General features: G+C 39.7%; 1 protein-coding gene across 1 annotated transcript in view; it reads right to left on the reverse strand.

Moving 5' to 3' along the window:
- The window catches only part of LOC138001871 (dynamin-binding protein-like), a 35,808-nt gene that overhangs the window by 7,968 nt on the left and 15,340 nt on the right, over positions 1-12,500 (reverse strand). Inside the window, exons 10-16 of the mRNA XM_068848170.1 lie at positions 12,012-12,135; positions 9,788-9,879; positions 8,078-8,133; positions 7,464-7,557; positions 4,120-4,225; positions 2,825-2,955; positions 1,624-1,728 (exon numbers count right to left, since the gene is read on the reverse strand). Coding sequence (XP_068704271.1) covers positions 1,624-1,728; positions 2,825-2,955; positions 4,120-4,225; positions 7,464-7,557; positions 8,078-8,133; positions 9,788-9,879; positions 12,012-12,135 — 708 coding nt within the window. The remainder of the gene's footprint in view (positions 1-1,623; positions 1,729-2,824; positions 2,956-4,119; positions 4,226-7,463; positions 7,558-8,077; positions 8,134-9,787; positions 9,880-12,011; positions 12,136-12,500) is intronic.

Here is a 12,500-nt window from a genome sequence, read left to right on the forward strand (position 1 = left end):
CTCAACATTGTTTTGTGGGAGAGAGGGACCCATAGAGAGCTTAGCAAGGACGACGACGACGGCTACGAGAACGCCACAAAACAATGGGCTGCAATAGCGTTTAATATTTTGATGCATTTATTTGCCGTTCTTGTCCTGACAACGACGTGGAATGACAAAAAATGAGGTTGTGTGAAGGACGTGATCACCTAACGATAAATTTTCAAATTTTCTTTAACAACATCCGACCGTTCGAACACTTTTTGTCCTGGAATGTTGATAGACACTTTCCATGCTGACCGACTTGGAGTAATCTCGAAATTATTACAATAACGGGAAATAATATTATTAGGAAAGCGTAAGCTCCCTATTTCAATATTGTTAAGATTTACTTCATGCAGCATACTTTGGACAAGGAAGGTAAAAATGTCTCAACGACTATGTCCAGGTTTGTAGCAGATCATGTATAATCTCCTTCGCAGCCGTTTTTTGGATGTCACGCAATGTTAACCCCAAAGAACTGGCTGTTAGAGGGGCGAGAGTTGCGTGACGGCCCAATAACGGCGGCGAAGGAGACTGTACGTCATGGATCTCGAGATACATTACACCATCACCATCCACTGATAAACTACTGAACGTGTTTAAAGTCAGCATAACTACGACAAAATAGAAGATGTGTGAAGATATCATGTTTTCGCGCGAAAGATCATTTGGTATAGAGCGTTTTCATATGACGTCACGGCGGCCATGTTGGTATTCCAAAACAAAGAAATGGCGGCCATGATGGTGTACCAAACTACGCCTCCGGGAATTGAACTCTATTCGTATGCAAATAATTTCTTTTGTTTCACAATTCGAATATGGCTACTGGTCACGTGAGTGAAAACGCTCTAATTCATTGGTATTTATATAAGAAACTAAATTATTAAATTCTCAACCTCGGATAATGCATTTCGCGTGCTCTGATTGGTTCACTCAATCTCGGTTATCAGCTCATATACCTTCGTTTGACCTTATATGGTAAATGATTGCGTTAAGCGTTGCTAAACTAAAAATGTTTTCGTCCGAATGCCAAATTTCTCTTTGAATAAAGCCAAAAAGGAGAAAAAAAACTTTTTTTGTGGAAAGTTTGGATCAATTCCGACGTTTAGAAGTACGCGAAAAGGCAACAAATGTTTTTGTGATGAGCCTGCGTCTGTCTGACAACAAGGTATTACACAACATCGCATCAGTTCTCATCAAGTTTTTGTCGATTTCTTTAATGATAATGCTCTCTTTTTCTGCCCATATTTCGTACTTCCAAATTTTTGGAGTTGAAGGAATTTAATAAAACAATTATTCCATTCGCGCTTGTTGGATATGAGACTGGTTATAGCCAACTCGGCGCTACGCGCCTCGTTGGCTATTTACCATCTCATATCCAACGCGCGCTTATGGAATAATTGTTAAATAACTTTAGAGAAGGCTACCAACTTCTGGAAATAAATAAAATGTCAGGGAGATAATTAACACTGTCATTGACAGCGGAAGCTCAACGCTTCAAAACAGTGTTGAATATTGGACAAACTGTTTCATTGAAATCAAAACATTCATCTTATGTTACAAGGAAACCACTCTAAAACAACAGAACAGTTCTTAGTTTACCTGAAATTCCGCCAAATAAGTGGAGATGTTTTTCCACAGTACCTTCACCGTTTTTTCAATTCCACGAAACTTCTTCTCTTCCTCAATGAAATTTTCGTCAACAGTCTGTGAATGGAAAATGGTCCTTAAACAATCAAAGAAAACTATAATTCAACAGCTAAGGATTTGAAACTGTAAGTAAAAACAACAGCTTATGCGAAGACCTAACCCTACAAAAAAAAAAAAAAAAAAACGAATTCTCTTTGGTGGGAGAGCAGCATTGAGCAACCGTAGAAATTAGACCACGCTTTTCGGTGCCAGATTTCCATACACATCTTTTATGCAAGACAATACGGACTTTCCTTCAAAATGTCCACGAATTAAAACCAAAGGCTGATTTAACAACAGAACGGGAACGTCAGTTGGCGACGGCGCGCGCAGAAAAAATTTCCATATTGGTCAGATAAGAGTAGAGTCCAGACTATTCCACTCGCTCTCCCGGCGTCAACTGTTGCTAAATCAGAACTTGATGCAATAGAAGTCAAATAAACACTCGTTCAGTCTAACACAGAAGTTCGAAAGAAGGAATTGTGACGTATCTTGTACATTAGGAACACCTTCCATCAGATATTAAGAAAATGAGATATTTTACAAAACTCATTAATAATTCATTAAAAACCAACATTTGACTTGTATTGTGTTAATTGTTAATTTCAATTTACAGTGTCCCCAATTAGTGCTTCTGCGCTAGAAAGACTAGACACTTAAATAAAGTTCCTTTCCTTTCCTTTCCTTTTCCTTTTCATGAACCTGACAGCGTATCAAAACATCGATAAAACGTCACATGCATGAGCTTTAAACCTCATAAAACACTCCTCATTAAAATTCTTTATATAAAGAATAGCAATGAGGCCCGGCTTCTTTTTCTTGTATGCTAATATCTTCCCCTCACATTTTGAAGCCGTTTAATAAACTTATTGTTAAACCGTGACATAAATTCTGAAACTGCTTAAGTGCACCACGCTTCCTCTATTGCTAACAACTGATGGGAACATCAGTACAGAAGAACATTCAACCTGGTTACGCCTTGTTGGTACACAATCAGTGATTTGCATACAACTGGAGTCAATTTTCATTAACAAATATTCTTCTCTTCCAACCTGGCCACAAATTGTATCTTTTTAATGTATGCATTGAGTACATTAATTGAGCATGCGTGTACCTGTGATACCAGTCCTGTGAGTTGAGTCAGTCTTTGATTAAACCTGTTGCCTTTTTTTACTACTGAATGCCAATTCAGCTTTTGTATCATGTTTGTCAGTCCACTGTCCTCCACTTTCTTGTACTTGATCACTGCATTGGCAAAAAGCAGGGTCAAATCGAATCAACGTTAAGTAAGATGGGCTCGCCAACTGCTATCCCAATTAGCTACTCGAAGAGTACAAGGTGAAGTATACAAAATATAAACATGAATAAAAATGCCCGCGACGAGGAAGTACGTTCAAACACTCGTTTGAACACTATTTTTCATTGGCTGTACTAGTTTTCCACCTCCTATCTATTTTATGTAAAATCCATTGCAGTCACTAATCCAGAAAATAAATTCTTCGAGTTCCATATAGGAAAAGGATTCATCCAGACCCTAGTTGTTCAAACATGGACAGCGTTGACCGCCGGGATAAATCACTATCGAGTGGATAAGTAATAGCGAAACCAATTGCGCTATCCAATGGATAGTGATTTATCCGATGGTTAGAGTTATCCACCTTTCGAACAACTAGGGCCAGGTTGATAAAAAATGGCCAGGGAGCTTTTCATCACGGACCAGACCACGAATGCAGAGACTACGTGTACTACTCTTTCCAAATGCTGTTTTGTGAAGCAAGACCTGGAGTAAAAGAGATCTGGCCTCGGTTGTCTAAAGGGTGGATTGAGCGGTTTTCAATTGAGTGTCCAAAGCAATTAGCGAATTGCTTTGGTTTTGCATTACTTAACTCAGTAATTGGTTCAAAGTTCTCGTGCCACTTTTTCAAGCAATCAGAAGTGAAATCAAAACCAATCGTGGCTCGCGCGTGCACATTTTCCCGCGCTTTGTGTCGGTTACGTGTAATTACTTCGAGTTTTGCACGTTTGGTTTACTGGAGTCTCCGTCCTTTTTGATTGGCCAAAGTAATTAATTTGGTTTTGGTTTTACGACACTCGATTGAAACTCGCTCTAAATCACTAGCAAGTGAGTTATCCAGTGGATAGTGATTTATCTAGTAAATAGCGCTATCCACCCTTCGAACAACTGGGGTCTGATATACAGTAATGTGATATAGGATCCCTTAGACCACGACTAGTTAGGGGAGCTTTGTAACATTAGTCGGACCATGAACCAAGGGCCGGGATATGTGTACTAATGATTCCGAATTGAGGGATTACATTTCATCTTCTACCGTTTCCAGACATAGCGAACGGTAGTAAGGTAGTCCAGCGCCGTATTAACTGAGTCACCTACTGTATTAAGTCACTCACCGAGATCTTTCCGTCGTTTAAACTCATTGATAGCATTTGCCACATCAGTCATGACCGAGATCGCTCGGATTAGGTTGTATTTATCCTGATGAATTTCAGGAGTGTACTGATGAACAAAGATATATAAAATAAAAAAAACACGAAGTTGGTGGAAAAGTTGATTCAATTGTAACTTAATGAGATGCTTTCAGACGGTCTGTCCGAACGAAACACCTATTTGCTTCTTGGATGACTGGCAGCTTTTTAACATCGTAAGCACCTTAAGAGAGTCGAAAGTGGCTACAATGTTTGACCTAAAGTTCATGGGTTACAATAACGGCAAAGTATCCTATAACTGGAATGATACGAACAGTTTTAGGGTAAAGATAGAGAATACACAATTCACTGATGATGATGTGTGCTCACGAAGTCGTGAAAGCTTCACATCTGGTTAGTTAAACACTCCTCGTTTTCTGAGAGTCGCAAGCCACAAACCGCGGTTTGAGAGGTTAGAGGTGCAAGCAGTTGGTTTTAGACATAAACATAAAATATGAAGGTTTCGCGCTAGACCACGAAAAAGGAATTCAACCATCATGCATGTTTTCTTTTATCATGTTAATCAGTATCTTAGTTTAAACGGTCGAAACTCGAAAATACTTTGCCATACAAAGCTGGGAACTTGTCGCATAACGAGAGTCAAAAAGAAAGGGTCAAATGTCTAACTGTTACCCAAGGCTGCTGCCTAAGAAAATTTTAAAGGGGCCCTCAGAGCTAAACGCTGAGAACTTAGGAGCCCAACATATGAAGTGAAAGGTGTTGCTGTGAAAAATTAAGGCGCCCAGAGCTATTCTTTGGGAGCCCCAGGCTACCGGGCTCCTGTTAGGCAACAGCCTTGGTTACCCTACGTTTGTGAAGTTTAAAAAGGAAAAAAACACCCTGCCATATTTTGCTTATCGCTTGAGGCCACTTTTGTGGTAAAAACTCTAGATATGCAAACACAAAAAGTGACCGAGGGAGCTACAATTGTAGTTCATGTGACTTTGAGGTTTGCGGTGTGGGTTTTCGCCCACAAACCTGGTACCAAATGCGCCTGTTGTTTTGCAGAGTACGGTAAAGACAATAATCCAACTCTTAAAGTCACTAAACACACAACGCACGAGACGAGTGCATTCTGCATACTTCGCTATTTCCACTGTTAGTTATTTGCAAAGTTTCAGAACGATAAAACTAATTTGATTCCATCATTTATTTTTGTCTGCCAGGTTAGGTATAGCCTGCGAACGCTGACGTATTTCCGGCGGTCGTTTCTCTCCCCCGAAAAGTAACGTCTGCGAGTTCGAGCTGCAAAACGATTTCCGTGACGTAAAAATTATTCACCAATCACCGTTTAGCTCTAAAAAATCCAGAACTAACTCGCAGGATTCGTGCGCGGTAAAACCACGTATTCTCGTGGAGAAAAAATGGCGGACACACTGGAAGAAGCGTTAAACGACGCGTTCAACCAGGTTTGCAATGTTTTTGGATTTGACGGTTTGAATACGCACCAGGAGGAGTCCATCAAATACATTGTTCAAGAGAAGAAGGATATTTTCGTAAATCTTCCAACGGGTTTTGGAAAGTCGTTGATTTACCATGCTTTGCCGTTGGTTTACTCGTGCTTGCAGTCAACTGACGAGAATATTAAATATCATCGTCGTGATTTCTCCGCTTAACAGCCTGATAAAAGATCAAGTGTTGCGGCTAAATTCCCCGGGAATCACTGCCGTATCTTTGGCTGAAATAGCCACCGTAAAACAAACGAAAGAAGTAAAGAATGGGGAATATTTAATTGTCTTCGGATCACCTGAACTATGGCTAGGATACGAAACATGGAGGAAAATGGCAATGAGCGAGTTGTACCGGAAATCTGTCAGAGCAGTTACTGTCGACGAGGCTCATGTTATTTGTCACTGATAAGTGTTAAAGTCTCTAGTACGTCTCCGTGCAGTCCCCCATTCTCGTAAATCAGTTGCAGCTGTTCTGATGCATGACATATCTAACAATTTATCGACTCCAAATAATGCTGATTTATTGATTTCTTAAGCAAGCATTTATTCATATAAAACAAGATCATCTTCAAGAGGTGACTAGTTTGTTAAACCCTCAAGAATTGACAAACAAATTAAATCATTTTCAATATATGGTGTAAAAATTTGGAATAGTTTACCTCGTGAAATTCGCCATCTATCCAAAAACAATTTTAAAATTAAAAACCACAGTATCCTACTCCAAAGACTTTCAGAAGAAAATGACTGTATTGATTTATCTGTCTTAATAACAAAAATACTTAATAATCTGGCTTCTGATATTTGCACTTTCTATTGATTTTAGATATTTACTTGTTTTAGTTGACTGCATGCTTTGTACACTAGTTATTTGTATACCTGTTCGTTCTACAATGCATGTCTTGTCGGTGAAACACAACAGAATACCGTAGCTTTCCCTACTTGTTCTCTCTTTTATACACGCGTAACCACTGCTCGCCTCGACTAGCTTTTGCTAATCACGATCAGTGCAGATTGAACATGTATCATATGATAATGAAATTCTACAATAAACAATTGATATAAGCTACATGTAACTTGATCAATCATGCCCAGTGTCTTGCAATTGTCTTTCGCCATCCTTTTTACACGAAGGGAAACACTACCGCCAAATATCCCCTAATTTCTTCGCTAATTTCGTCCACCTTTTGCAGGGAATACGATTGTAGCACTGCGTGCGACAAATGGCCAGCTTTTCACAGTCGACGTAAACAGAAAGATCAACGTTTGTGGCACGATATACCAAAGAACATATGTCAACATTGCTTTTACCAAACACACGTATCTTCTCCTTAGCCGCCGAGAATTCCCTCTACAAAGAATGCAGCATTCACAATCGTGAGAAATCTTCTTGGGAGTTTCGTTCATGGTTGTTTACATCACTCATAATCACGCTCCACAACTGAGAATCTTACGTGTATGGCTTGTATTTCAGACACGCAATTGCGCGAAGTCGCGCAAGAGTAACTCGAGCTTGCTTCTATCATACAATTTGATTGGTCAAAAACCTAACAAAAGATCTTACGTCACAGAAATCGTTTTGCAGCTCGAACTCGCAGACGTTACTTTTCGGGGGAGAGAAACGACCGCCGGAAATACGTCTGCGTTCGCAGGCTAGGTTAGGTACAGCTTTCCAGAAAGCTCTCAAGAATTGGAAATATTTCATAGTTTTATGACAACACCAAGCATGACGGGTTGCCGCTCCTTTAAGCGGCAAATGTTCTCGTAATCTAAGAAAAAACTGGTAGCAAATCAAAAGAAGTCAGCCGGAGCACAAAATACCTTTAGAAGCTCGCTTAACAAGAGAGGGTATTTAAGAACTCTCTGCACCGGTTTTATGAGAAATGAAGACAAGTCCCAGCAGCGGGTATGCTCCCTGAAGAAAAGATGTATAAAATCACAATCAAACATCTCGAGCTAATTTCTTATGTGAGAGCAAACAAAACTTACACTAATTGTGTACTAAATATCGTACGATTATTGCCAGTAAAAGTCTTTTTTTCCAGATTAGGACAAGATGACGCGATGAGTACAGGGAGGAGAAAGTTCACAAACGTTTACACGCCCGCTCATGCAAAACCCTGGAGGCAGAGACGCTATAATCCTGGACAAAAATCGTTGAAATTCTTTTAGGTTGGCCCTTTTGGACAACAACTAAAACAAAGGCCCAACGATAACTCCCTCCCCGCCCCCCCCCCCCCCCTTCCCAACCCAACCAATGTTATTTATGCAAAAAAGTGGAAAAAACCGAGCTATCCCTCAACATTGTCTAGGGGGAAGGGGAGAGATCCACAACAAGAAGATCTACTTCAAGGAAAGAAATTGTTTAGATATGGAGAAGAAGGTAAAAAGTGTTTCAACGCAGACAAATCACAATTGACATAACGTAAGCTTACCGGATTTTTTCTAAACACTTTGAAAAGGCGTCTTGAATCTCGGGCACATCTTCATACTGCGAAAAAAAAAACCAGAAGACATACGGCGTCAAGAGAAAGTACGTCTTACCCCATTATTTTTGTCTTTTGACACTGAAATCTAAATTTCAGAAAAATGGAAAGTACAGTTTTATTTCTGTGTTCAGTTTCAAAAAGCCGTATCAGGTGCTTTTTATTGAAGCGCAAATCTTTATATCTGGGTTTATAACCAGTGAACATAAAAAAAAAGAGCTAGTAACTTTATGGCGAACATTTCGTGCGTCAAGAAACGGAGGTTACAGTGTAGCCCGTTCATCCGAGGAAATGGCTGTGTTTGGCAAAAGACAGCAAAAATCGTGAAGCACTGTTCATCACGATTGTCTTTTCCTCGTTAAGCGCAATGTTTTGTGACGCCAGGAGCCCTTGGACAGCTAAAAATAACGCCCTCTACGGTACCTGGAATGACAGCATATTAACCCTTCTGGTTATAATATCCCGGGCAAGAAGTCAAGGGGAAGTTTATAACATTCGCAGTATTTTTTTCTTACGGTCAAACTAGTGCAGAGAATGGGACCATCTCCCAGATGACATCACAGACCTGGCTGGTTTGCATTTCGGTTTAATTATTTTTATTCTTCCTCTTTCAACCAAAGATATTATTGTTTCTTGTGGCGTTGTCGTTGCTGTAGCCGTCGTTGTTTCTAAAACTCCTTATTTTGAGCAAACGGCTTAATATCAGTTTAGGGAAGATATCGTTGACGTCCCCCATTGTTATCAATGTGCCAACCAAAGCCTCATTGGCTGTCGAAACAAAGGATCTTTTGTTTCTATTGCATGGTTGGTACATTTGAAAAACAAAAGCAATTTTTGTAAATAGACATCTTCCCTATTGGCGGAGGGTGAAAAGACTTAACGATAATATTTGAAGTAAGGCGAATTTTAACATCTATATGCCAGCAATGAGAGTAATAATTTTAAACGATAAGCATGAGTGAAGCCAAAACTTGATAACAAATTATTTAAAAACGGAGAACCTCGGCGGCATGTATGGTTCAGTGGGCAAGGCGCTGGATCTGCATGCGGGCGCCGCAGTGTTAAATCGAGATCTCAGCACTGACTGAATAGGCCACTTCGCAAAATACCATAATACTCTTTGTTTGTCCCACCAAACTTTGCATAAGCATTGTTTCCAGTTTCTCTTAGGACTTAAAATGGTCCCAAGAGAAAACAAAAACAATGTTTATGCAAAATTTGGGGGAACAAACAAAGAGTATTCTGGTATTTTAAACGGCCCCTCCTTTATAAATAGCAAGCTCTTGCACCTTATCATCTTATATACTTACACATGGAAAGCACGATACCATCGGTAAACAAGTTCTAGCCCTACGTATTCTACTCCAGCACGGAAGATATTAGTTGACTACAAAACAACCAGTTGAGGTCATGCATTTCATGAATTTGAAACTCAATCCCTAACTCTCAGTTATGTAAACCAAATCGCGAAGGATTGTCCCGCCCCAAAGGATCGTTCAAGTGCAAGCCTTCCCCACCCAATACATACTACACGATGATTTTTCCAAAAAAAAATTTCATAGTTCAAGTTCCTAGGGGGGAAATAGAAGGGGATTATGGAGTTAAATCGGAGCTTCGAGTTACTGAAAGACATTTCAAAGTAATTTTGTCTTAAAACACCTTCTCCATGAGTGAGATTGCATCGTCATGGTTCCTGCAGTAAACAGCATACACCTCCTTCATTTCTTCAGCAATGTCCACAAAGCATTTACCTTAGAAGAATATTAATACCAATTAAAAAAAATAGCAAATGAAACGTTTGGTTAAGTGCAATAAGGTGTAGCCGTTTTCCCTGCAAGTTGCCAAACGTAAGTGACACAATAAGAACTATGAGCTTATTATTCTAGTAATTAGTAACTCTACAGCAATTCATTTTGGTCCTGTTTTTAAAGCGTCGCGCCGTTCGCATAAGACTTTTTTATCTTAAGGACGTTCGCGCCAAAATCTTCCTACGGTGAGATTTTCTTCATTTCTCGCCTAGAGTTAGGTCATAAAGTACTTACTCCAAAAATGAAAAAAAAAAATGGGGGTCACCGACTTTGTTTCGGAGAAAATGGCAGTGGAAAAATGCCTTAATTTCGAGAAATCGGTCATAATAGCGAGATGTAGGCTCATCTGCTCATCCATCGAAAATCCTGAAAATAAACGGTTGAAGTGAAAGTTTCCGTGCATAGGTTTTTAGGAGTGAGATTTTTAGATAATTGTAAGCCGCTAGGGATGTGGTAAACAGTAGAGTTCATCCTCGACGAGCGTTTTCGTAAGCTCTATCCGTTGCAACCACTACCGGAATTCGATGGCACGATGAAAGAAAATGTTAAAAAAAGATAACTTCTTACGGTGAGAATTTTTTCATTTCATCATATTTTGTAGATAGTAGGTAAAGTAAGTGATTCATGATTAAAAAAAAATAGGGGTCACCGATGATCTGAACGAGTAAAATCGATGTGATTTTGCAAAGCTCTTGGAAAAGTTCGTTTGTCACGCTTTTGCGTGACCTGTCGGGCAAGGACTGGAACCCAAGAGAGGATCGATCGTTGAAGAGATGAAAGGTTTTTACCGAAAAAAAAAAACCTTTCTCGAGCATAGCAACGAAGTTTTAGGCAGGGGTCATCTTCATTTGGTTGGTGTTTTGTATAATATCTCTCCATTGCCGTCATGCTTATCCTCTGGAGTGTGTTTTTTAGTGAAATTCAATCGCTGATTGTTTCCACGCAGGTCCGCAATATTCAAGCGGACGAGGACGATACTGCTCAATTTTCACGAAAGTAAAGGAAAAGAACTTTAAAAACATGCATTCACTTTGAACTTAAGTTCGTAGGGTAATAAAAACATTAAAAAGAAACAGCCCCATTAAATTTACGCAACGGTTCGTCCTCGAGTTTTCCAAACTTTCAGCCACTAGTCTACTCGATCAGCTACCTTTTCCAGAGCTTTTCCATCCTCCCGCTCACTTCTCTTTGAAGTTTCATGATGCTTCGGAAATAAATTTGCCATTCTTCTGCCGGCCTGGAATTTTTTCCTCGGCGTTTTTGTCGCCATGTTATTGTAACTGATGCCTGAAAAATCTGCGTGAAAGTCAAGTAGACTAGTGCACGACTGATAAAACCTCGCGAATATCAGTCGTGCAGTAGTCTACTTGACTTTCATAAATATTTTAAATCAATTTTGACTGATCACGATCTTCTCTGATCTAACGCTGTGCAAGACTTATCGTCCACGGTTTTTGCAAAGGTTTTAAAACCTCAACTTCACTAATGCTCGAAGTAATGCGTGACATATTACAGTCGCGTTACCTGCGCAGTAACGTTGCGCACAAACAATTAGCGCGAACGTCCTTAAGCAAGTGCAACAAAGCATAAAGAAAGGGAATCGAATCGCGCTCAACTGGAAACCTTTTCAACCATTTGACCGCTGCGAATTCAGACCGATGTTGAATTCCGTACCGTTACAAGAAATTTTCAGACCGATGTTGAATTCCGTACCGTTACAAGAAAACACGTGTGAACATAAGATCGCAGCGCCATAATGAAAGACGCAAATTTGTAACATGACACTGTACTGTGTGGAAACGCACGAGAAAGAAATGTACATGCATGTAAAAAGCACTTTAAACTTGCAGCTCGATATTTTTAAAACTAATTTTAAACATAACTGTTTTGTGGCGTTTGTATATTGCTTAAGCTTTCTACTTTGCAGCTCGTTGCACCGTGGACCAATCTCTCACTCCCGAGGTTGTATATATTTTGGAAGAACAGTTGTACAGATCTCACGCTCAACGAGCAGAGACAAGAATGCGCTTTCATTCGTTTAACTGCAGTCTCCCGAAACAAAAAGGGATTTGTACCTAACTCCTGATCTTTTCCCTCTTTGTTTTCCATAGCCTTTTCAAGGCTCTTCAACAGTTTCTTTGCAGTCTCCAGGATACTCTCGATGTTCCCAAACAAACCGTCACAGTCAAGATCCTTTACCTATGTCAAAAGAAAAAGCGAACTTAAGTAAAAAGTTCACAAGTACGGCCATTGATCGATCAAGTACCATCATAACTTTAAAAATGAGTGTGATAAAATGGAGAAAAAAACATAAAAATGAAAGGCGCAGTGATTCGCTGCCGATTTCCCTTTGGTAGTCGGTGGAATTTGCATACAAGTAGGACGCAATGCAGGCGTCTAATTGAATAGCTTCAACACCGATATGATGTTAGGATCGTTCAGCGAGTATCGCCCAATTTCGTTTCTCTCTGCAATTAAAAAATTTTAAGGTTGCTCTGAATCCGCTCCATACAATTTGATTTAACTTAGCAGAGGGTTTTCCCTAACCTAATAATCACTTTCCA

This window comes from Montipora foliosa, chromosome 1, assembly GCF_036669935.1.
Source record: "Montipora foliosa isolate CH-2021 chromosome 1, ASM3666993v2, whole genome shotgun sequence".
NCBI lineage: Eukaryota > Metazoa > Cnidaria > Anthozoa > Scleractinia > Acroporidae > Montipora > Montipora foliosa.